At 40.2% G+C, this 26,180-nt stretch overlaps 1 protein-coding gene across 2 annotated transcripts in view; it reads right to left on the reverse strand.

Moving 5' to 3' along the window:
* Positions 1–26,180, reverse strand: part of LOC126187443 (transcription termination factor, mitochondrial) — a 61,185-nt gene that overhangs the window by 7,837 nt on the left and 27,168 nt on the right. For both annotated transcript variants that reach the window (XM_049928523.1, XM_049928522.1), the window contains one exon: positions 3,322–3,475. In XM_049928523.1, coding sequence (XP_049784480.1) covers positions 3,322–3,475 — 154 coding nt within the window. The remainder of the gene's footprint in view (positions 1–3,321; positions 3,476–26,180) is intronic.

Consider the following 26,180-nt stretch of genomic DNA (forward strand, 5'->3'; position numbering starts at 1 on the left):
ATTACTTGCACACTACAAAAAGTGTAATATTTTAATAAAAGCCATTAAAATGTCAAAGAAGTGAACATGTTCCGTCAGAAGTAAATCATGCAGATAATAAGATTAAAACTATAACAGATACTGTCAAATGGGAGACATAATAGCCAGTCAGTGTATAAAATACCCAAACAATAAAGCTAAATGAGTATGTTGTGACTGATCATTCACTAGTTATGAGTACTTTTACTGATCACTTTCTAAATATAGCAGCAAGAATAAGATTAAATGGTGTGAGTCCACAAAATTTTAGGGAACTAGAAGTAGCACAAACACATTTCAGTAAAATTAATAGAATGCTAAAAATGCTAAAAAATAAAAGCTCATTTGGTGTTTGTGGAATTTTAAACAGAATTCTGAAAAATTACTCTTAACTTAATAAGCAATGTCCTCAGTGATACATGTAGTCCACCACTGGCACAGGGAAATTATCCAAATGGATTAAAGTGCATAATTATTAAGTCTCTTTATAAGAATGGTGACAAAAAGACTTAAACAATTATTGTCCAGTTTCCCTGATGCTACCTTTTTCCAAAATATTCGAAAAAGTAATGTACACAAGAGTAGTCTCACATTTCAAAAGGAAAAATTCACTTAGCAAATCACAGTTTGGAGTCCAGAAGAGCTCGAGTAAGAGCGCTACTTATACATTCATCTACCAAATATTACAGGCCTTAAATAACAAAATACTGCCAGTAGGTATGTGTTGTGATCTTTCCAAGGTGTTTGTGCAGATCATGTTCCACTCTTGAAAAAATTTAAGTTGTTATAGAATTGGTGGATTTGCCCATAACTGGTTTAAATCATACTTAACAAACAGAATGCAAAAAGTTATGCTAAATAATTCAAACCATACTGAACAGGAAGAAAATTTTGATGACTGGAGAAATATCACACACAGAACCCCACATGATTCAATTACGACTATATGTGATTGACCTTCCACTTAACACCCAACAAGCAGAATTGATACTTTTTGCACACAATACTAGTATTATACCAAATCCCATAAGAGAGAAAGCAACAGACGAGATTGTTAATGATGGTTTTCAAAGAATTATTAAGTGGCTCTCTGAAGATGGGCTCTCCCTTGAATTTAAGAAGATACACTTTATTCATTTCTGTACAACAAGTAGAATTATACCAACAATCAATGTAGCACATGAATAGGAATCAGTAAACAGGGTGCAATGCTCTATATTACAATTAAGTTCAGTTACTTTTGTTCTTCATGTAATTACTAGTCTTGGAAACAAATGAATCAGCCTCCTGCTAGATTTTGCACATTTCCACTCAATAATGTCTCATGGAATAATTTTCTAGGGTAACTCATCACTAAGAAAGGAAGTACTGACTGCACAAAAGTGAGCAATAAGAATAATAATATATGGTGGTCATCCCCAGTCATCATGTAACCACATCTTCAGTGAGTTAGGCATTTTAGCTGTACCACCACAAGACACGTAGTCACTAATGAAATTTGTCATAAATAATCCATTACAATTCAAGAAGAATAATGATTCCAAACTTATAACACTAGAGCAAAAAATGACCTTTATTAGCCATTATTACAGCGGTCAGTAGTGCAGAAAAAGAGTTCAGTATGCAGCAATAAAATTTTTGATCATTTGCCCAATAGCATAAAATACCTGACAGGTGGCAAAGCAATTAATGTATTCATTAATTTTAACACTAAAATGTATATACATCCTGTAAACTGACCCATTAAACATCATTTCGATAAAAGAATTATTCAAATTATCTGTGGAACGTGTAACTAACTAAGTAAATAACTAACCAACATTGTTTTTACCAGGAAAAGTTATCATGTTTTCATAACGAGGTTGCAAACTTGATATTAACATTTCGATCAATGTACACACCTGAAAGGCTTTCTGTTAATAATAATAATAATTATTATTATTATTAATATTATTATGAAACTAAATAAGTATTGATTATGTAACAGTCTCAGTGAAAAAAAAATCTGCGAAACTGTCTGCATCTGTCTGTGTGCTGACAGTTTGTGCCAGATATAAATTTTATTATGTCTCCAGCTAGCCAAAATTTATTGAATAGTAATGAAAAATTGGTCTGTTTGTGATCTACGTTGTTGAGAAATACGAAATATCAAACCAAGCCCCGTGAAAACTGTTCAATTTTGCACTACCATCTAATGCGACACTTTCACAGTCTTCCCATCTTCCCACTCCAACAGCATGGCATACTGGTGGGGAAAGTGCACAGTCATGTGAGAGAAATCCGCACACGTTCAAAAGCTCCACCCACCCACCCACCCACACACACGCGCGCGCACACACACACACACACACACACACACACACACACACACAGTGTTCTTGGCCGTCCCAGTTTTAAAAGAACAATTTGAAAAAGTTACAAGTTTGTGGTTATTAAGTACTCACATTGCTGACACCTGTCCAAATACAAAAACTGTTTGCAGCTTTTGGAAACAACATTCCCAGGAGCACTACAATCACTAGTAACAAGTTATGGGTGTATTTTATGATACATGACAGCTCTCAGTAGGTTCAGGAGGCATGTTATCATACAAATAAAGTGAAATTTTAAAAATATGCAAACAAAGCTATTGTGACATTACAGTAGGGTGCCAGCCACACATCAAGGCCTGAGAGGTCACCTACTGACTGTAGACTATCAGAAAAGGGTCTGCACCATCTTACAAAAAAATCTTATTCTCAAGAAAACTGAGGGGACTTGTCTCCTAGTGGAAGCTTAGCCATGACTTCCCACAATTTGACTTTTTTTGTTTCCAACTCTCAAAGAGGATGTTAAAGGACAATAATTTTTGCAGATCTCTTAGTGGTGACCATACTGAAGGAGAAGACAATTTTACATGATAAAAAAGTTTTTACAGTCTTGGTCATTATCAGGTAACAAATTACATTAAGCACATTATTAAATATCCTAAATTTTGAATTCTGTTTCTACATTCTAAATTTACTTCACATATCTGCAATATATACAGCTTGTCTGTTGATGTAGAACTCCAGCTCTCCAAAATTGCACTTTCCTAGAGCTTCTCTGCTTCACTCAAGCTTTGCTTTAGCTCAAGAAAACTTTTTGTGATATAAATGAGTTGTCATCAGTAAATATTTTACATTGCTTTTGTCTTCCATCTGACATTTTAATTTTGGCAGTTGTTGAGTGATAGTGCTTTATACATATAACACAGTTTACAATAATAAAGAAGATTGTTGCTATAGCTAATGGCCAGAACCTACAAAAATTAAAAATAGTTACACTTGAAATGTCTGGGGAACACAACGTGCCATCCATGGTTTGATTTTTGGAACTTCTGCTGTTTTTGCTTGGCTCAGTCGATTTTTTATTGCAGTTATACTGTGTCGAAAAATCCATAGATCTTTCAAAATATCTTCAGGCTGGATCTCTGCATCTGTAAGGTAAAGAAGACAATAAAGAGAAACACATTATTTTCCATAAACAATTTCCTGCAGTGATTTCAACAGCTGACAACATAGTATTACTGTGGCCTTGGCAGCTGGAAATAATAATTTAATAAACCAATGGAAAATCCAGGATGGAATTTAACAATATTATGAAAAGGAAAATTGCTATCCACCATATAGTGAAGATGCTGAATCACAGATAGGCACAACAAGAAGACTGTTGCAATATAAGCTTTCGGCCATCAAGGCCTTTGTTGAAAATAGACGACACACACACACACACACACACACACACACACACACACATATATATATATATATATAAACAAAGATGATGTGACTTACCAAATGAAAGTGCTGGCAGGTCGACAGACACACAAACGAACACAAACATACACACAAAATTCAAGCTTTTGCAACAAACTGTTGCCTCATCAGGAAAGAGGGAAGGAGAGGGAAAGACGAAAGGATGTGGGTTTTAAGGGAGAGGGTAAGGAGTCATTCCAGTCCCGGGAGCGGAAAGACTTACCTTAGGGGGAAAAAAGGACGGGTATACACTCGCACACACACACACATATCCATCCACACATATACAGACACAAGCAGACATATTTAAATCAGACAAGCAGACATCTTTAAATATGTCTGCTTGTGTCTGTATATGTGTGGATATATATATATATATATAAAGTGACTTACCAAACGAAAGTGCTGGCACGTCGATAGACACACAGACAAACACACAAAATTCTAGCTTTCGCAACCAACGGTTGCCTCGTCAGGAAAGAGGGAAGGAGAGGGAAAGACGAAAGGATTTGGGTTTTAAGGGAGAGGGTAAGGAGTCATTCCAATCCCGGGAGCGGAAAGACTTACCTTAGGGGGAAAAAAGGACGGGTATACACTTGCACACACACACATATCCATCCACACATATACAGACACAAGCAGACATATACAGAGGCAAAGAAACTCTTTATATATAACTGCAGCCTCTGATAGCTGAAGCCACACTCCGAGCAACAGCAGCAGTTCATGATGGGAGTGGCAACTGGGTGGGGTAAGGAGGAGACTGGGGCAGGGAGGGAGAGGGAGTGAAGGGTAGGGGTGGGGGATGGTGAAGTGCTGCTTGCTGGGGAGTGCATGTCGTGGGCATGAAAACCAACCAACCAGCTGACTGTCCACATGAATGGCCACCGACAAACTGTGGCCAAGAAACAAGTGGACCATCCTGTAACAGAGCACGCTGCGTAACACGACGTCCTTCATTTCAATGACTGCTTCACAGCCTGTACCGTATGGATCCTTCCCACCAACACCAGCTTTTCTGAACTGCGCAGGAGAGAATTCTCTCTGCAATATATCCTATCTTCTCATAACCCTCCTGGCATCAAGCTTCATTAGTCATTTCTCTGAACCATCCAGTCCCTTCCCTGTACCCATTCCAGCACTACACAACCCTAATTCCACTAATGGAGCCAGAGTTTTTACTTCTCTCCTTTCCCGCAATCCTCCCCAGCTCTCCCCCACCACCCTTCTAACCTCCCAACTGTACCTAGCTGCCCTACCATCTCTCCACCTTGTTCTTGTGCACTCCCAAGCAGCGCTTCCCTGCCCCCGCCCCACCCCAACCTCTTCCTTAACCCCACCCAATTGCCACTCTCATCATGCACTGCTGCTGTTGCTCGCCGTGTGGCTTCAGCTGCCAGAGGCTGTAATCACGAGTATGACTTGCATTTGTGTGTGTGTGTGTGTGTGTGTGTGTGTGTGTGTGTGTGTGTGTGTGTGTGTGCGTGTGCGCGCGCGCGTGTTTGTCTGTCTGTTGTCTATCTGTGACTCAGCATCTCTGCTATATGATGAGTAGCAACTTTCCTTTTCATAATATTGTTACAATTTAAGAAAAGGACAGAAAAATTTATATTTAATGCCCTATTGATGATGAGTTTGTTAAAGGCATAACACAAGTTCAAATTGATCAAAGATGGTGAAGGAGATTAGCTGTATATTTTCTAAAGAAATAGCCAAGACAGTCAACGGATGGAATCTAGGAAATAGAATGTGTTATGCACCTTGTGCATAGTGCAGCCCGAGTTTTAAACAGCTCTTACAGGTTACAGTACATTATACATCAATTCAGGGCAGTTCTTGATTCTGACAAAAGTGACAGAGGTATGTCAGTAAATTCCATCAGACAAAACCTGCAGCATCATTGCTATTGTATCTTGAGGTGGGAAGTGAAATCATTTCAAATCCCGAATTGAACAATGTTGATGTTGTTTAGAAAAATAGGAATAAAGTGACTGTGATGAGAGACAGTGAAGCATAGTGAGCAAGTAAAATAGAAATGGAGATTTATGTGGTGAAATACTTTCGCTACAAGCTGATACTGCTGGCAGGCATCAATCACATGACAGAAGAAGTGCACACCAGAACACAGCAGGAGTGGCAGATTTGACAGCTGAACAGCTAGAAACTGAAGAGAGACTGGACAGCTTCTGTAGAAAGCAGTGGCCTGTTTTCTGATATTGCTCAGTACCCTCTACAGGCATGCAGTTCAACATGTCTGATCTGCCACAAACAATGAAAGATAAGTTCAGTTTATTTTGTTTGGTGCTTGCCAGTGTTAAAAAATTGTCAGTAATTCTGCAATGGTAAAGGGTCAATGATGTGGTACACTAAAGTAGCAGTTCAGAACTATGGCATGGTGTATGTACAGAAAGTAATGGTGTTTCAGTTGCAAAGGTTAATCAATGATTTCCAGTTGAGGGACTGAAGTTGGAATAGAGACTCATTAGTGGCTGAAATTATGGGGTACAGTTTTACACTTGACAAAACAATGATCAAATGCTTTTAATTGTTTTAATTTAGCATCCATAAATGAGAGTGAAAGAAATGACAAAAAAAAGAAAAAAAGAAAAAAACTGTGGAAGCTGATGTTAAATTGGCAGTGATCCCTGAAAAGCAAAAACAAAATAGGAAGTGGTACATGAAGAAAATGACCCGGAAAGCATTAAGGAAATGTCTGCAAAACTAATATCACAATGACGCAACAGTATGACAATGTAAGTAATTTGGCTAACAATCTCATCAATGAAACTGATCAATGATCTAGTAACATCAATCAGGAAAGTGACCAACAATCTGATGACATAAATTGTTTGGCTAGTGAATTCTAAAGCTTCAAACCTGAAGTTAGCAAAAAGTATTAAATGAGGCTTCTAATTTAAAGGAAATTTGGGAAAAATGTTTGCAGCTGTTTGGCAATAAAATCGAGGAAACAGTTTCTCAAGTTGATACAAAATGTAAAATGTCCTCAGAAGATGTAAAAAGTGAATTAAAAGAAGGTATTAAATAGGTAGCTCATTAAAGGAAACTGAAGGAAGAGATACACTCCTGGAAATTGAAATAAGAACACCGTGAATTCATTGTCCCAGGAAGGGGAAACTTTATTGACACATTCCTGGGGTCAGATACATCACATGATCACACTGACAGAACCACAGGCACATAGACACAGGCAACAGAGCATGCACAATGTCGGCACTAGTACAGTGTATATCCACCTTTCGCAGCAATGCAGGCTGCTATTCTCCCATGGAGACGATCGTAGAGATGCTGGATGTAGTCCTGTGGAACGGCTTGCCATGCCATTTCCACCTGGCGCCTCAGTTGGACCAGCGTTCGTGCTGGACGTGCAGACCGCGTGAGACGACGCTTCATCCAGTCCCAAACATGCTCAATGGGGGACAGATCCGGAGATCTTGCTGGCCAGGGTAGTAGACTTACACCTTCTAGAGCACGTTGGGTGGCACGGGATACATGCGGACGTGCATTGTCCTGTTGGAACAGCAAGTTCCCTTGCCGGTCTAGGAATGGTAGAACGATGGGTTCGATGACGGTTTGGATGTACCGTGCACTATTCAGTGCCCCCTCGACGATCACCAGTGGTGTACGGCCAGTGTAGGAGATCGCTCCCCACACCATGATGCCGGGTGTTGGCCCTGTGTGCCTCGGTCGTATGCAGTCCTGATTGTGGCGCTCACCTGCACGGCGCCAAACACGCATACGACCATCATTGGCACCAAGGCAGAAGCGACTCTCATCGCTGAAGACGACACGTCTCCATTCGTCCCTCCATTCACGCCTGTCGCGACACCACTGGAGGCGGGCTGCACGATGTTGGGGCGTGAGCGGAAGACGGCCTAACGGTGTGCGGGACCGTAGCCCAGCTTCATGGAGACGGTTGCGAATGGTCCTCGCCGATACCCCAGGAGCAACAGTGTCCCTAATTTGCTGGGAAGTGGCGGTGCGGTCCCCTACGGCACTGCGTAGGATCCTACGGTCTTGGCGTGCATCCGTGCGTCGCTGCGGTCAGGTCCCAGGTCGACGGGCACGTGCACCTTCCGCCGACCACTGGCGACAACATCGATGTACTGTGGAGACCTCACGCCCCACGTGTTGAGCAATTCGGCGGTACGTCCACCCAGCCTCCCGCATGCCCACTATACGCCCTCGCGCAAAGTCCGTCAACTGCACATACGGTTCACGTCCACGCTGTCGCGGCATGCTACCAGTGTTAAAGACTGCGATGGAGCTCCGTATGCCACGGCAAACTGGCTGACACTGACGGCGGCGGTGCACAAATGCTGCGCAGCTAGCGCCATTCGACGGCCAACACCGCGGTTCCTGGTGTGTCCGCTGTGCCGTGCGTGTGATCATTGCTTGTACAGCCCTCTCGCAGTGTCCGGAGCAAGTATGGTGTGTCTGACACACCGGTGTCAATGTGTTCTTTTTTCCATTTCCAGGAGTGTATTAAATGGTGATGTACATGAAGTGGAGCAGAAAGTTACTGCTGTTGAGTTACTATGTAAAAATAAGCATGATATTCTTCATTGTAAAATAACTGCCGAAAGAAACAAATGTGAATATTTTGAAAAAAAAAAAAAAAAAAAAAGGTTGGCTCATGAGGATGTTGTTGAAACTACTGTAGTTGATTTGTCAAGTGAATACTGTACACAGCAGTTTGCATGCACATGATAGAATAGGTACTAACAATGTTGATTGTAAATTTGTAACTGAGACATCTGAAGTGGCTTATATTACTAACAGATTATTTTTGACATTTGGTCACACTGGTAATGTTCATACAAATGAGTTTTTGGAATGATTTTGAAAAACTATTGCCTAGATTATGGACTGACTGACAAAAGGTGGGTTTTATTACTGTATAATTGTTGGGACCAAGAACTTGAAGAATTACTGCCATTGAACAATGTGAAACTTTGGAAAAGTTTAAGAGGGCATTTTTCAATGAATTTACTGGGGTAATGAAAAGCAAATGGAGTTGCAAAACAGTTTCTGCATTGGAGGCCAATTGAATCCTCAGAGGGAAAAATGTAAAGAAATTTGCTTTGAAGTAGGTAACAAATCTGTCTTACTTAACTATTAAATTGAAGCCAGGGCAAATTATAACAGATTTAGACAGGAAATTACCAATGAATTGGAGACAGAAAATTATCGCAGCTTCCAGAGATGATGTGAGACAGTTTATTAATTATTTACACAAAAACTGGTACAGGAAGTGTAATGGGCAAATTGGCATTTTAGTAGGTGCGGAAAACATTAATGGCAACAGGATGAGAGTATATTGAATTAATAACAATGGAAAAATGGGGGGGGGGGGGGTGGCAAGAAGTTAGTGCAATGGAGAGTATATTGAATTAATAACAATGGAAAATTGGGGGGGGGGGGGGGAGGGAATAGCAAGAAGTTAGTGCAATGTTTCACCACCTAGGCAAAATGGCAGAGGTCAATGAGCTATAGCTGTAAATTGGTCTCACCATTATGTGACAATGTGGATCTACATCCTATGCACCATGAGAGGATTAGAGTTGAAAACAGTACAGACTTACAGAATACAGGAAAATAAATACCCTTTGTAGGTTGCTAGTATCTTCAGAATGGGAGGAGAAGTTTGTATCTGCTTTCTGAATGTAGGAACAATGAAGAAATGAAATCTAAAAACAAAGGAGGGAATGATATAGCTAAGGAAAAACATATACATGAAATGGAAAGGTGACATGGGATGGGGCAATTCTAATATGAGAGAATTAAGTATACACCTTAATACACTACCATCAGTAGAAGGGGTCAATGGACAAAGTAATGAGAAAGATAGTATACACACAATGAAACAGAGGAAGAATCTGATCACAGAGGCAGGAAAAGCAGACAAAATGGAGGATTGCAGAACTTAGAGAAAAAGAATTTAGAAGTCGTATTGAAGGAAGTAGAATGCGGGTTATTTATATATAAACAATATGTGAAAGAGGATGAAGGTGCTGAGTGTCAGTTGCTATATGGAGATAGTGAAGACAATGATGTAAAATGAAAAGTGAGGAAGAAGTTCTGGAGCCGGCCGAAGTGGCCGCGCGGTTCTGGCGCTGCAGTCTGGAACCGCGAGACCGCTACGGTCGCAGGTTCGAATCCTGCCTCGGGCATGGATGTGTGTGATGTCCTTAGGTTAGTTAGGTTTAACTAGTTCTAAGTTCTAGGGGACTAATGACCTCAGCAGTTGAGTCCCATAGTGCTCAGAGCCATTTGAACCATTTGAAGAAGTTCTGGAGATTCAGAATGAGAGAGAGAAGTCAGATTTTGTGAATTATTTTGATTTGTCCTTACAGGACATAATGACTAAGTTTCGTACAAAACAGAGTGGAAACAATCCTACAAATATGTGTGTTAAATCCACGGATGGAGAAGAAGTTGATAAGTGGAAAATTCTGTTTGAGTGAAAGGTGAAGATGAAAAGGTAGAACAAACTATTATAAATATTGGGGCTGTTCAACAAGTGTCTGATCTTATTTTTATTAATGAAACTAACAATGGTATCGGAGCATACACATTCTCTGTGTTTACATCTCTGATTTTTTACATGACTGCAGAAACCAGTTGACAAGCAAACACTTGTAAATAGCAGCCGCTGGATTTTGTGTTGTGGACAAAATGACAGAAAAAGTGGAAAGATGTTATTGCATCATATTTTGTTTTAAGCTGAGTGATTCTCAAGTTGAAACAATCCTCAACATTCCACATCTGTTTGGGGATGAAGCAAGGCATGCCACCAGATAAAGGAGTGGTACAACCACTTCAAAGATGGCTGCTCATCAGAGAAGAGTGGAGCACATTCAGACAGGTCCTCAGCATCCACTAATGAGGTTTTTATAGATCACATAAGGACCTTAGTGATGCAGGATAGATGAATCAAGATCAGAGAACTTGCAGATGAGGATAAAATTAGTATTGGATCCATTCATTCCATGTTCATGGGACATTTGGACCTCTGTAGGATCTCATTAAAATCTGTGCCAAAGCTGCTAACAATGGAGCAGAAGCAATTTCATTCAGAAGTTACACAGGACATGCCAGATACTGTGAAAAGTAATCCCAACTTTCTCAATACAGTCATCACTGGTGATGAGTCCTGGAATTATGGGTATGACCCAGAAACAAAGTTCCAGTCACTGCAACGGAAGTATCCCTCATCCCCAAGTCTCAAAAATGCGAGGCAGACCCACAGCAATGTTAAAGTCACGTTGTCCACCTTTTTTGACTGCAATGATGTGGTCCATCAAGAGCATGCTGCAGAATGTACTAATATCAATAAGTACTGCCAAAAGGTTCTGTGTTGCCTTCATGAAGCAGTGAGACAAAAATGGTTGCACTTGTGGGCAGCGGGCACTTTAACACCTTCACATCGATAATGCACCCACTCACTGTTCTCCATTAATTCAGAGTTTTTTGACCAAACACAACTCGGCTGTGATTTGACAGCCTTCCTATCCCACTGAACTAGCACCAAATTATTTCTGGCTTTTCCCTCAACTGCAAAAAACTGTGAAAGGAACCAGACTTCAGAACAGAGGAAGACATTATGCAGAATTCACTACAGCAGCTGCGCACCATACCAAAAGAGGCTTTCCAGATATGCTTCCTGCAGTAGCAGCAGTGTTGGGAGAGGTGTGTGGAAGTTGAAGGGGAATACTTTGAAGGTGATTAGTGTCAAACAACTGTATCTAAATAAAGATTGGTTTTATACATAAATATCAGATACTTTTTGAATAGCCCTTGTGTGTTAGTGCAAAGTGAGGAAACACTGTCCTTACTGAATAATAGCAGTGATCGGAGCGTGGTAACACAAAAATATGTAAATGCTTTCCCCAAAAAAGAAATCTATGGTCATTACGCCTGTATCTGGAGTGCAAATAATAGTCACTCCATGGAAAGTGAAAAAAGTCCATGAATTATGAAGTAATTTTACCAATCAAAATAAATGTCAGTCAGCTGTACCACAATTTTCTGAAAATTCTAAGTTTAACTGTTAACATGCCAGTATGTGTAAATTTCTTTAATAAATATAAAGGGAAATTGGATTTCAACACAATTCTGTAATTTTAGAGATAGATGGAAAGAAAGTGACTATACCAGTTTTGGGTGGAAAGAAACTGACACAGGAGGAAAGGGATGGCATACAAGTAAGATATTGCAGGAAAAAGCAAATATTTGTGGATGCTGAATAAACTAGATGGAAGAAGTACATGCTCCAGGAATAGAACCTGGGGTAAGGGCCTCAGGACACATGCATCCTTTGCAATGTCAGGTGACTGACACTCTCCAGGTGCTCAAGTTATTAGAAATACTACACTTTCTTTTCATGTTGTCAGTCTTCTTCTTCTTCTATCATTCTGAACTGCACCTGTCATCTTTAATATTCTTCACTATTGGGGGATATGTTGATGGGAAATGAGCAACAGAGCTAATTTGTAACCAGATGTGAGAAATTATAGCGAATTTTGTCAAAAGAGTAACGGATATGTTTTGAGAGAAAAGTTATCAGTGCAGAAAAAAATATGCAAAAGGAAACTGGCAATGAAATTTGTAATGGTTTATAGGTAATATGTAGTGGTTCTTGACACCTAAACAAATGAGTAAAGAGTATGCAGAAAACAGAATGTGGTATTTTGAGACACATACTGTGATGTATTAGAGAATATATGTTGAAGAATCTGTTAAAAGAGTAACCAGTGTTGTTGTAAAGCACATAGTGATGCAGGAAGAATGTGACAATGGGAGAATATTACATGGTGATTATAAGATGTTGACTTAAGGAATTCTGGGAGAAAGAAAGATAGATAACAGAAGTTTTTATTTATTGACATGAACTGCATGAGTGAAAATGAAGAAGAGAGAGAACACGGTGAGAAATTTTGTAAATAATGTTTATGTTTTTTATGTATAATATAGTTCTCTCTTAGCTGGAAACTTATAAATGAGAAGATGTTTGAGGGGCAATATTGCTTGTCCACCATGTATGTGAATGTACATAAAGATACTGAAATGAACAGGTAAACTCAGCTTATACTGTTGTGTTTCATTTATGTAAATCTATGATTTTCTGGGCTTTAATTTTTGTGTAAAATTGCATACAAAAGTGTAAAGTGGATTTCAGAAGCTATTTAAGTAATACTAAAAAATGGTTGCACTAGTAACCTAATTTTTGAAGAAGTTATTTGTATTCTCACTTTGAGAGTAATAATTCCAATTTAACATGCCATTTGGGAGCACTAGCAAATTAAATTCTCCATTCATTCAAATCTCTTTAGAGAGAGGGAAAAAGTAGTTGTAATTTGTATATTTCAGAAACTACAACAGAAGTTTTAGAAAAAGAATATACAGTAACTTTTACTTTGCAGGTTACATAGTAATAAACTGTAGACTTAGAAGGTATTGTCTTAGAAAGACAAATATATATGAAAACAAGTGCTTTGATTGTCAATAAAACATGAGATAACATGTCATGGGTGCCATACAAACTAAATATGCCATAAAAATATAATTAAGATAAAAACTGGATACAGTGTAAAAGCCAAGGAATATTTTAGATGCCAAACAGTGAATAATGTGTTTAGGAAAAAAAAAAAAAAAAAAAAAAACGACGCACCCCCGTATGACCACAACTTCTCTATTGTATATAAATAAAGATTAATATGGAACGTGTATACCGATAAATGTATTATATTCTTTCTTATTTAATCTTTCTTCTCACTAATAATAAAGAAAGATTAAATAATATAATAAATATATTTTATACAATTATGTAAATTAATGTAATATGTTATTAATATAAAATTAAGTTTAAAAAATTAAATAAACACCAGCCTGTAAACGTTCAGGTTGATAACCTCAACCCAAAATCAAAAGTAAAGTAGGAACTAATCTAGCCTCAAAAAATTAAAAAGAAAGAAAACTTAATCTAGCAAATGAACAATAAAGCATAATCATTAAAATTAAAACCATAAAGACAAAAAATTAGAATGATGAGAACTTAAATAAACTGAACCTCTAGCAGTAATTATTAAAGAACAAATTCAAAAACTAAGCAAAATCAAACTAAAAGAAAAATAATCAATACCAAAATAATATCTAATTATATTCAAATCTGCATATGAATAAACACAAATTATAAAAACAAAACTCGACAGAAACATTAAAGAATGAACCAACCATCAACAATTATTCAGCAAACAAAGAGGGATCAAAAAAATAATTATAAATAAATACTTTAACATAAAGATAAACCAAAAGAATTAAAAAAATCATTACCATGAGAACGAATTATTGAAACTAAAATAGAAAGACCTAAAGCGCCCTCACAAACAGAAAAAACTAAAAAAATAACAGGAAAGAAATAATCATAATCAAACTCAATAAGAAAAACAATTAATATAAATAAGTCATAAAGTAAACAGTGTTTGGATACCCATTATATCTACATCTATATCTACATCTACATCTATACTCTTTAAACAACTGTGAAGTGCATGGCAGAGGGTTCAAATAATTGTACCAGTTATTAAGTTTCTTCCCAATCCATTCACAGAAGAAAAAGAAGAAGAAGAATCTTGTACTCATGATTCCTACATGAGCGATATGTACAGATTTGTAGTATATTATTAGAGTCATCATTTAAAGATGGTTCTTGAAACTTTGTGAGTAGGCTTTCTCAGGATACTTTACATCTGTCTTCAAGAGTTTGCCAGTTCAGTTTCTTCAGCATCTCTATGACACTCTCCCACAGGTCAGACAAGCCTGTGATCACTAAGGTTGCCCTTCACTGTATACATTCAATATCCCATATCAGTCCTATATGGTACGGACCACACACACTTGAGCAATATCCTAGAAAGGGTCCCACAATAGATCTGTAAGTAATCTTCTTTGTAGACTGATTGCATTTCCCCAGTATTTCTACCACGTGCATTACCCATGACTGGGCATGTGTGATCATTCCATTTCATATTCTTACAGTGTGTTATATCCAGCTATTTGTATTAGTTGGCCTATTCCAGTTGTGACACACTGATATAGTTGTTATAGGATACTATGTTTTTCTGTTTCGTGAAGTGTACAATTTTATATTTTTAAATATTTACAGCAAGTTGACAATTTTTGAACCACTTTGAAATCTTATCAATATCTAACTGAATATTTATGCACCATCTTCCAGACGGGACCTCATTACAGATAACAGTATCATCTGTAAAAAGTCTGAAGTTACTATTAACATTGTCCACAAGGACATTAATATGAACAGCAAGGGTCCCAACACACCTCCCTGGGACACACCTGCAGTCACTTCTACATCTAATGATGACACTCCATCCAAGTTACGATGCTGTGTCCTCCATATCAAAAACTCCTCAACCCAGTCACAAATTTCACTTGATACCCCATACGATTGCACTTTTGACAATATGCATAAATGTGATACTGAGCTTTTCTGAAATCAAGAAATACTGTATCGACCTAACTGCTTTGGTCCAAGGCTTTTAGTAGTATGTCATGTGAGAAAAGTGAATGTTGGGTTTCACATCATTGATGTTTTCAGAATCCATAATATTTGGCATAGAGAAGGTCATTCTGTTTCAGATATATTATTATGTTTGAACTCAGAATATATTCTAACAGTATAGTGTCTAGCATGTTGCATGCTAGTTTTGTGGATCAATTTTACTACTCTTCTTTAGATGAGGGTGACCTGTGCTTCCTTCCAACTACTGGGCAGGGTTTTCTGTTTGAGTGATCTACGTCAGATTATCGTTAGAAGAGGGGCTAGCTCAGCTACAAACTCAATATAGAATCTGATAGGAATTCTGTCGAGTCCTGAAACTTTGCTCAGTTTCAACGATTTCAGCTGTTTCTCAAGACTACTGACACTAACACTTACTTCACACATATTTTCAGTGGGACGAGGATTAAATTGTGCTAATTCTCCTGGGTTTCCTTTTGTAAAGGAACATTTGAAAATTGAGTTAAACATTTCAGCTTTTGCTTTGCCACCCTCAACTTCAGTTCCTGTCTCATTCGCTAGGGACTGGACACTAGCTTTGGTTGCCACTGCCAGCCTTTACATATGACCAGAATTTCTTTGAGTTCTGTGGAAGATCACTTTAAAATATTCTGCTATGGTAGTCATTGAAAGCATCTTGCATTGCTCTCTTGACATACAAATGTGTTTTTGCATTCGGCATCTCTCTATCTATAGCCCTATGCATTGTTTTATACCCATTATGCAGTAATCTCTGTTTCTTTAGAAGTTTCTTTACAGTGACTGTATACCATGGAGGTCCTCCCCAGTATGAACTGTTCTGCTGGTTACATATCTATCCAGTGCATGATAAACTCCTCTTTTAAACTTGAGCCATAGTTCCCTACATGCTCTTGCCCTGTGCTGAAAGTTTTCAAGTTCCTCTTCAAGATATAACACTATTGATCTTCTATCTAGTTTACTGAACATATATATTTTTGCTAGGTTTCATTGTACTTTGTACTTTGGTAATCACTGTTGCCACAACAGTGCCACAGTCACTAATACCAGTTTCAATGTGGACGTCCTAACAGAGGTCAGGTCTGTTTGTTGCCATTAAATCCAATACACGAGGGCTATCCACAAAGTACATTACGTTTTGGAATTAAAAATAAATAAAGTATTGGCAAAATTTTTTATTATATACAGATGAAAGCCACACGTAAATACTATTTTTCTACATAGTTGCCATTTAAATTAAGGCACTTATCGTAGTGATGGACGAGCTTGAAATTCCTTCGCCGTAAAATTCGGCCGCCTGCACCTTCAACCACGTGGTTACCTCTTTTGGGACAGAAAATGTGTGATTTTTGTGGATTTCCTGGAAAGAGGCACTACAATAAACTCTCAAAGGTATTGGAAAACTCTGGACCCATACCAGGTTGGACTAAAAGGGGATATTGAACGTATACAGAGAAGGGTAGCACGTACGGTCACAGGTTTGTTTAATCTGTGAGGGAGTGTCAGAGAAACTGAAGGAACTCAACTGGTATACTTACAAAGATAGACGTAAATTATCTCGTGAAAGTCTGCTGACAAAGTTTCAAGAACCGGATTTAAATGATAACTCTAGGAATATACTACAACCCCCTATGTATTGCTCACATAGGGTTCGTGAGGATACGATTAGAATAATTATACCGTATGCATGGAGGCATCGAAACAGTCATTCGTCCTGCATTCCATACGTGAGTGGAACAGCTAGAAACATTAATAAGAGGTACAATGGGATATACCCTCTGCCATGCACCTCATGGTGGTTTGCAGAGTGTAGATGTAGATGTAGGTAGATGTAGAGAAGGCAAGTCTTCAGACAATGAGATTAGAGAAAGCCCACTTAGTAACTGCGAAATGAAAGTGGATTCTCTAATGATAGTATTGCAAAGTTCTAGTGAAAATGAACAGCCAACTGAGTGAAATTAAGAAATACAGAAAGGATCACGGGGCTGAAATTAACAGTAGCATCCAGTTGCTGCAAAATATATTGAGTAAGGGAGACACTGATGTCATTGGAGATATAATGTAACTCAAGAGAGTGTATTAAGTTCAATGGTAAGGCTAAGAATGAAATTTACAGAATAGATCCCTAGTTAGAAACTGAACACTCTATACTGGAAGAAAGTAAAGTGTGCAGATGTTTGCAGCAGCCAGATAATGTGACTAAATGTAGGTTATATAGTTTCACTGTGTGATGGTTTTCTCCTTCTTGAAGTGATCTTACTCATTACGCAGACACTCTGCCTTCCAATAGACTTCTGTGAAATGGCTACTACTACATAGTGAAAGGTGCTGGTAAGTTCACAAACAGTGTTCATTATCCCAGTTACAAATTGGTTTAACTTCTGCTTGACAATAACTTCATGTAACCAACTAATAACGAGAACAGACCCTCCTTATGGTTCTGAGTCAAATTCTGTTCTATGTTTACACATAGATTTCCTTATCACCGAGTCCCATGATCATGGAACTTTGCCGTGCATGGAGCTCCATGGCACACAGCCCTGCTCTGCAGACTCTGAGCCCATGCCTGCTCCGACATCATGTGCAGCCATCCATCGCCCCCAGTAAATCTCCAACACTAATCACTACACCATTCTGGATAGAACCTAATTTCCTTTTACTTATAACTATTATTACTTAAACCTAGTCTTCTGCAGTTCAACTCTCAGCCTAATCTATATCTGTACAAACACAAACACATACGATCTCCCAATCTCAATTTAGCACTATGGGTGCGTATCACCAATTTGCATTTATCACCATCCGCATCTGCACCCTTACAACCAGCAAAATATGTTTCTTATGACAATGCTGCAAATTTTTGAGTAGGTGTGGCTGATGATTTTCTTTCAGTTAATTATGAGGTGAATATTAATGAAGCCATTACCAACAGAATTTGTAGTGATGCACATGGTGATGTAATTATTAATGATGTAGCTAATTTTTTTGATAACGTAGAAAATGATGATGAGTGAGAAGTCTTTATAGAGACGAAAACAGATGTGACATAGGGAAAAAGAGGGTACGATCAGACATAACTGCATTAACGAAAGCTGTTACAGAACATCAAAGTAGGTAATGCTAGTGATGCTGATGAAAATTCTTGATTTATTTGAAGTTATTATGATACTACAAAATGCTCACGACCTGATGGAAATGGGTGAGATATATATGCACACTTACATTCGCAGAGACTGCAATCAGAAGGGCTGGTATGAATTTTTCTACCTGTGTCAGCAGATATTCTGTGAATTATCCAAATGACAATAAATTCAAGTTTTTCCATTATGTTATTCTACTGTGTAAGAATAGGTCACAGAAGGAGGTTTATAAGAAATTATTTGATTGTGGTTTGAAAATAGAGCCACTGGGAAACCGAAGTTATCTTGCAGCTCACTGATTATAAAAATAATTTTTTATAAATTTCATACGATTTCTTAATGAAAAGGAAAAGACAGTAAAAAAATACACAAGAAGAAAGTAAATCAGATCACATTGCGCCACAATGAGACAAAGTTTTATCTAGAATTAAAGAAAGTCGTATATCTACAGGTTTACGAAAGTGATGCAATTTGCTGAGTTACAATGAAGTGTCTGAGTGTGACCAGAATATGACTGAATTATAATTAACATTGTTTTAGCATCTACACTCCTGGAAATTGAAATAAGAACACCGTGAATTCATTGTCCCAGGAAGGGGAAACTTTACTGACACATTCCTGGGGTCAGATACATCACATGATCACACTGACAGAACCACAGGCACATAGACACAGGCAACAGAGCATGCACAATGTCGGCACTAGTACAGTGTATATCCACCTTTCGCAGCAATGCAGGCTGCTATTCTCCCATGGAGACGATCGTAGAGATGCTGGATGTAGTCCTGTGGAACGGCTTGCCATGCCATTTCCACCTGGAGCCTCAGTTGGACCAGCGTTCGTGCTGGACGTGCAGACCGCGTTAGACGACGCTTCATCCAGTCCCAAACATGCTCAATGGGGGCCAGATCCGTAGATCTTGCTGGCCAGGGTAGTTGACTTACACCTTTTAGAGCACGTTGGGTGGCACGGGATACATGCGGACGTGCATTGTCCTGTTGGTACAGCAAGTTCCCTTGCCGGTCTAGGAATGGTAGAACGATGGGTTCGATGACGGTTTGGATGTACCGTGCACTATTCAGTGTCCCCTCGACGATCACCAGTGGTGTACGGCCAGTGTAGGAGATCGCTCCCCACACCATGATGCCGGGTGTTGGCCCTGTGTGCCTCAGTCGTATGCAGTCCTGATTGTGGCGCTCACCTGCACGGCGCCAAACACGCATACGACCATCATTGGCACCAAGGCAGAAGCGACTCTCATCGCTGAAGACGACACGTCTCCATTCGTCCCTCCATTCACGCCTGTCGCGACACCACTGGAGGCGGGCTGCACGATGTTGGGGCGTGAGCGGAAGACGGCCTAACGGTGTGCGGGACCGTAGCCCAGCTTCATGGAGACGGTTGCGAATAGTCCTCGCCGATACCCCAGGAGCAACAGTGTCCCTAATTTGCTGGGAAGTGGCGGTGCGGTCCCCTACAGCACTGCGTAGGATCCTACGGTCTTGGCGTGCATCCATGCGTCGCTGCGGTCCGGTCCCAGGTCGACGGGCACGTGCACCTTCCGCCGACCACTGGCGACAACATCGATGTACTGTGGGGACCTCACGCCCCACGTGTTGAGCAATTCGGCGGTACGTCCACCCGGCCTCCCGCATGCCCACTATACGCCCTCGCTCAAAGTCCGTCAACTGCACATACGGTTCACGTCCACGCTGTCGCGGCATGCTACCAGTGTTAAAGACTGCGATGGAGCTCCGTATGCCACGGCAAACTGGCTGACACTGACGGCGGCGGTGCACAAATGCTGCGCAGCTAGCGCCATTCGACGGCCAACACCACGGTTCCTGGTGTGTCCGCTGTGCCGTGCGTGTGATCATTGCTTGTACAGCCCTCTCGCAGTGTCCGGAGCAAGTATGGTGGGTCTGACACACCGGTGTCAATGTGTTCTTTTTTCCATTTCCAGGAGTGTATATGTGTTTGCCATATGTCAATATTATGAAAAGGATAGTGCTACTCACCATACAGCAGATATGTTGAGTCACAGATAGACACAACAAAAAGACTGTCAAACAAAGCTTCCAGCCAAAAAGGCCTTCATCAGAACTAGACAACATACACATACACACTCACACAAACACAGCTAACACACAAGACCACAGTCTCTGGCTGCCACAGCCAGATTCTGACAGTCTTCTTGTTATGCCGATTTGCAACTCAACATCTCCAACTACATGGTGAGTAACAATTATCCTTTTCATAATATTGTTAGAATTCCATCCAGGATTTCCCTTTGTTTGTTTGCCAGATGTATTAATTTTATTAAGTGATACTGTTTTCTTGTATCTGTGAATGTCTACTGTAGAAGTGTGTTTGTGTGTGTGTGGGGAGGGGGAGGGGGTTGCAGGGGCGAGGTTAGCAAAAACTGTTTTCTTCTTAATTTTAATGCTGATGATTATTTGTTTATTCTGTAGTTTTGTAAAGGAGGTGTTGATTTGGGATGCGAGACTAAAATGTGTTTCTGTATGATGGATCATGTGAAATGCAATAAGTAGTTACAAATGTTGTCATCAGATATGTGTAGTGAATGCACCCTCTGTAGCTGATGGATGTGACATCAGGAAGCAGGTGCAGGTAGGGGCTCCCATAGCAAGGAACAAGCATTCTATCTTTAATTACCATGAAAGCAACATGTATTGTATATCACAGTAACCTGATTTCAATATATGTGTTCTGTACTAGGCAAACTTTTAGCCAACCTCTCATGACAAATATTCCAATTTTTAAAGATATTATTGTAAATTTTTTAAAGTTACTATTCTTAAAAAAACTGTATTACAACTTCATACTGACGAGTATGCTGCCATTGGTCAACAATCCCTGACATTACTGGGGAGACAGCTGTGCCAAGGACTTCAGTCCCCATTGTGCTACACAGTAATAGTTATGATGTTTCTGGCTATTTCTCACACCAATTAGTCATACTTTTTAGCTCTAATATGTATTAAAACAACTAAAGTAATCAGTCACATTAAAAGAACTATGTACAGCATGGTTAAAAACAGAATGAGACTTCTTAAATTAGTACAACATTCCAGAGACAGCTTTAGTATCAGATTAACATAAATAGCATTTTCACCACAGTAATGCTTCACATCAGATACTACACAAAAAAGAAAATAAAGAAATAAATAAATAAAATCTTTAAATAATATTAACAAAAGATGTTTAATCTGCAAATTCCAAATGCGGTGCAGTCCACAGTTTGTTTCTTCGTTATAGCAACCCATTTAAACCTCCTGTTCAGATGTCTAGACTAAATGGAAGTCCTTGTCCCTGCATAAGATTCTTTTGCTAATTTTGTTAAACTGAGTCTGTATCAGAATTTCCATTACCTTTTTGCACTTTGAAATCCTTTCTCCCTGGAAAGTAGCAAAAATATGCTCAAACTCTACCGACAAAGTCAGCCATTCAGGTGATGGATATGAGACAGGTACTTTAGAAATCACAGTAAGCCAATGCTGATTCATAATTTCTTTTGCAGCAGGCTGACAATGTACTGTTTCACCTCTCAGCAAACTGCTAATGTTCTTGCATCTGAAGCCAAGACAAGGTTCTGTCTGTCACATCTTCAATAAGAAATACTGTACTGTTGAGGATAATGTTTAGAAACAAGTTCTCTTCACTTCTGTTTTTGCAACTGATATTAATTAAAGTATTGCCTATATTGACGAAAGAAAATTTTTGTAATCTGTACTGAATGATTGGTTGGTTGATTTGGGGGAGGGGACCAAACAATGAGGTCATGGGTCCCATCAGATTAGGGAAGGATGGGGAAGGAAGTCGGCCATGCCCTTTCAAAGGAACCATCTTGGTATTTGCCTGAAGTGATTTAGGAAAATCACAGGAAACCTAATTCAGGATGGCTGGATGCGTGTTTGAACCATCATCCTCCAAGATGTGAGTCCAGTCAGCTAACCATTGTACATCTGTACTGAGCTGACATTATTTACATTAACAGCAGTTTCCCCCAAAGCATACAATTATTTGAGAAGACAAAAGTACCCTTTGTCCTGCTATCCAATAAAGGACAAAAAAAGTGAGTGTAGTACAAGAGACTAAGCAATGTGAGTGTATCAAAAGAGATAGCAGTTTTAATTAGAACTGGATCAGATCAGTTTAAAACCTTCAATGAGGTATCTGTTCTTACATTTGATAAAATTAGTGCTACTGCAAGTTTGAAGCATGGAAAGGTTTTGATCACACAGTTCTTTATTAAGCATTATGCATTTCATAACTTCATCATCAGATGGAAGGTGTTGGATAGTGTGTATAAAGGAATTAACATTAACAAATATATACATACCAACATAAGTACGCATATTAGTGATCCATATACAGAATTTTCAATTAATATCATACTTACCACAAAGACAACATGTTAAGTTCCAGACAGGCACATGAAAGCTAATATGTAAGCCTCTTTTAGTTGCGCCCATCTGCAACTTAATGTGCCAATTTCATGGTAGGTAGCAATCTATCTTTTCCTTACACTGATAATATTCCAACCCGAAGTTTCCAATGTTTGATTATTATAATTCTTACATTTAAATCAAACTTTAGAAAAAGGCTTGCAAAATTGAGCACATAGGTTGAATATAATACAGATATCTCATATAGTCACCTCTGACAATGCCATTGCCTGTTCAAAGAGAATCAATGCTAAACTGGCTGAGGCAATTATGCTATCTAAACAGTAAATGAAGGCCAGTGAACATAAAAATTAAATCTACAGTAACTAAGTAATAAACAAGATCAATCCAAGTAACACAAATATGGCTTTGGTCATAAACATTTGAATAATAATGGAAATAAGACCCTCGTGACTCAACACACAACAAGACAAAAGAATCATACAGAAGGTGCAACATAAGCGAAACACAGAACAAATACTGTGACCGGTACAAACTAAAAGAACATAGTGAGAGTTAGTCAGTGCTACTCTGCGTGTATATGCGTGTGAGTCGCAGGTAAATGGCACGGTGGAAACCCTGCCGTGTACACGCTTCCATCAGGCAGCCTCTAGAGGCTGGCCCATGCTGATACAGTTGGCAGCTGATTGATGTACACATGTGTGGTGACACAACATTCGGCACATTCACACTCGAAGCATTAGCAGTACGATACAGCACATAACTCGTGTGAAGAGGGGCCCCCAGGCGATGGAGGAGATGCCTAACAAGAGGCACATCCATCAGTGGGTGCCAATGGCAGGGGCAGGGTGATGTGCCATGCTTTGCCTGGCGACAGCTCTGGGTACAAGGGTGCCATCAGCATCTGTACTGTTGAGTGGTACTTAAGATAGGTAAAATCAATGTGAAGTGAAGTAGAAATTAGAAAATAAATGAAAAACTTAGTTTAGTTTAGAAGAATTACACACTGGGAAACAGCAGACAAAGCAGCAGTGGCAAAGGCCGGCACTTGCAAGTCAGCATAGCATGTTCAGGAGAAGCTGTCGATTCAGCCGTCAGGGCAACGCCCGACCGGCTCACGTCAAGAAGATTCTTCGAGAAGCTTTTCAACGTGACAGAAGAGGCCATCGCCCTCCCCACATAAGCGAAAGCTGTCAATTCATCCGTAAGGGCATCGCCTGACCGGCTCATGTGTTTCTCAATTGTCACATGTGATCAAAGGCCCTCGCCTACATTCCAAGAGCCAATGACCGACGTTAAGAAGATTCTTCGAGAAGCTTTTCAATGTGACAGAAGAGGCAATGACCGTGAAGTCGTTCACCTCCAGTGAACTGAAGTGAATAAATACACGAGACGCAGTGGGCCCGAGAAGAAGAGTAGCAGTGGTTTTCAGTCAGTTTCGGTGCTGAAGACCGTCATGCAAGAAGAGACTACATCATGCACAGACGCACCAAGTCCGCCGCTGTAATGGAATAGCAAGCAGCAGCCTTGGCGCCAGAAGACAGAAGTTAAAAGGTATTTGAAGTATGATTTTTACGTACCCGGGTGACTCGTGAGGACGGGAAGGAGACGGCCTCACATCAGTAGTCACCTGTGAGCTGGGATGAAGATCTGACAGCCAAAGACTGGCAAGCGGGAGTCCGTTGTGCGAGTCCGGGACACTGGCCTTCCCCCGCTGTGCTGCTCCGCTAGCCGATGCACAACACATGCGGTCGCTTAGAGAAGAGAAACACTGGGACGCCACATCCAAGGTATCACCGTCCGATGCACAACTTCGCTCTCAATAATTAAACGGGCCACAGCACGATGCGCGTCTCCAGTCAACTGGGCGAGACGGCGACACAAGATACACACCGCCAGGCATAATCAAGACGCCGCCGCTGCCGCAGCAGAAGGCTTCACAAATGACACAGCTGCCGCTCTCCGAGCCAGAACATCGAGTAAGGAAACAGTTATACAAAACTTTCAATAAAAGTTATCTCATGTAAAAATGCTGTTTCATTCTACCTCATACCCGAGCCAAGGAAGAATCCACCCTGCCCACATGTTGTTAAGAGAGAAAAATTAATTTATTTAGTATTTTCACCCTGACGTAATGCTTTAGAATGCTCATCCTGACAATGGACTAGCATCAAAAGAGAAAACCCAGTTACATTTAGTGACAGAAGTGTTACAGTACATTATCATCAGCAAGCAGATTCCACTGCAGAGGAGGAGAGGGTTGAGGTGATGATGGTGAGGTAGCTGATGGAGTCAGCCCGACTGGAACAGCAGGCTACGGTGACAGACCCGAGGCCAGGCACAAACTGGCGGCCAGTGCTGGGAAGCTTAAACCATAGGGTGCTGCAATGCCAATGAGACAGTGGTGCCTCCACAGCCGGCAATGATGGGCTCAAGGCGGAAGGCAGTGGCCAGTTGTAGCAACAGTGGCTGGACACACAAGCCAGTAGCCTCAAGTGGCGAGCAGGGGCACACCTGATCAAAGTGGTGCACCACCAGCCCACTGGCCATACAGACAACAATAAGAAGCTGTCCACAGCAGTGGACAACAGTGGTTAGTATCCACTTGTGCTGATGATCAAACCCCCACCCCGACACCGGCGATTCCGGTGCAAGGCAGACAGATAAACCCAACCACGGCAGGCGCGGCACAGGGCCACAGAAGGTGGAAGAGCATGTGTGGCTGCTGGCCGTGAAGCAACTGAGCCGGGCTGTGCTCCCCCATAGGCATAGAGAGATAGGTGCTCAGAAAATGGAGGAGAGCATCATACAGCGAAAAATCCACAACAAATTTTTAATTTGGGACTTGAATGTAAATGCTAGTCATTCCACCTCACCATCTGACTGAGGGTGGAATGGCGGAGCCATAACATAATGAATGCCACGAGAGGAACAAAAAAACTGACAGGTGTGAGAAACGAACTGGGGCCCAATATCAGAAACTAAGGGACAAGGCAACTCCTCAATAGAAAAAAAACCTCAAAAGCGTATGAATTGTGACCTCAGCTGACACTGACACACACTGGAGAATGATCATCCACAACCAACAGCCAATAGGAATTCAAGAATGGACCTGCAAAGCATACATGAATGCATTCCACAGCTGGCATGGTGCGGGCCAGGGGACAAAGACGCCCTCGGAGCTGCCTGATGTCGGGCACATTGCTCACAAACCGTGACAAAACAGACAATTTTGCCA

The sequence above is a fragment of the Schistocerca cancellata genome, chromosome 5 (assembly GCF_023864275.1).
Source record: "Schistocerca cancellata isolate TAMUIC-IGC-003103 chromosome 5, iqSchCanc2.1, whole genome shotgun sequence".
Lineage (NCBI taxonomy): Eukaryota > Metazoa > Arthropoda > Insecta > Orthoptera > Acrididae > Schistocerca > Schistocerca cancellata.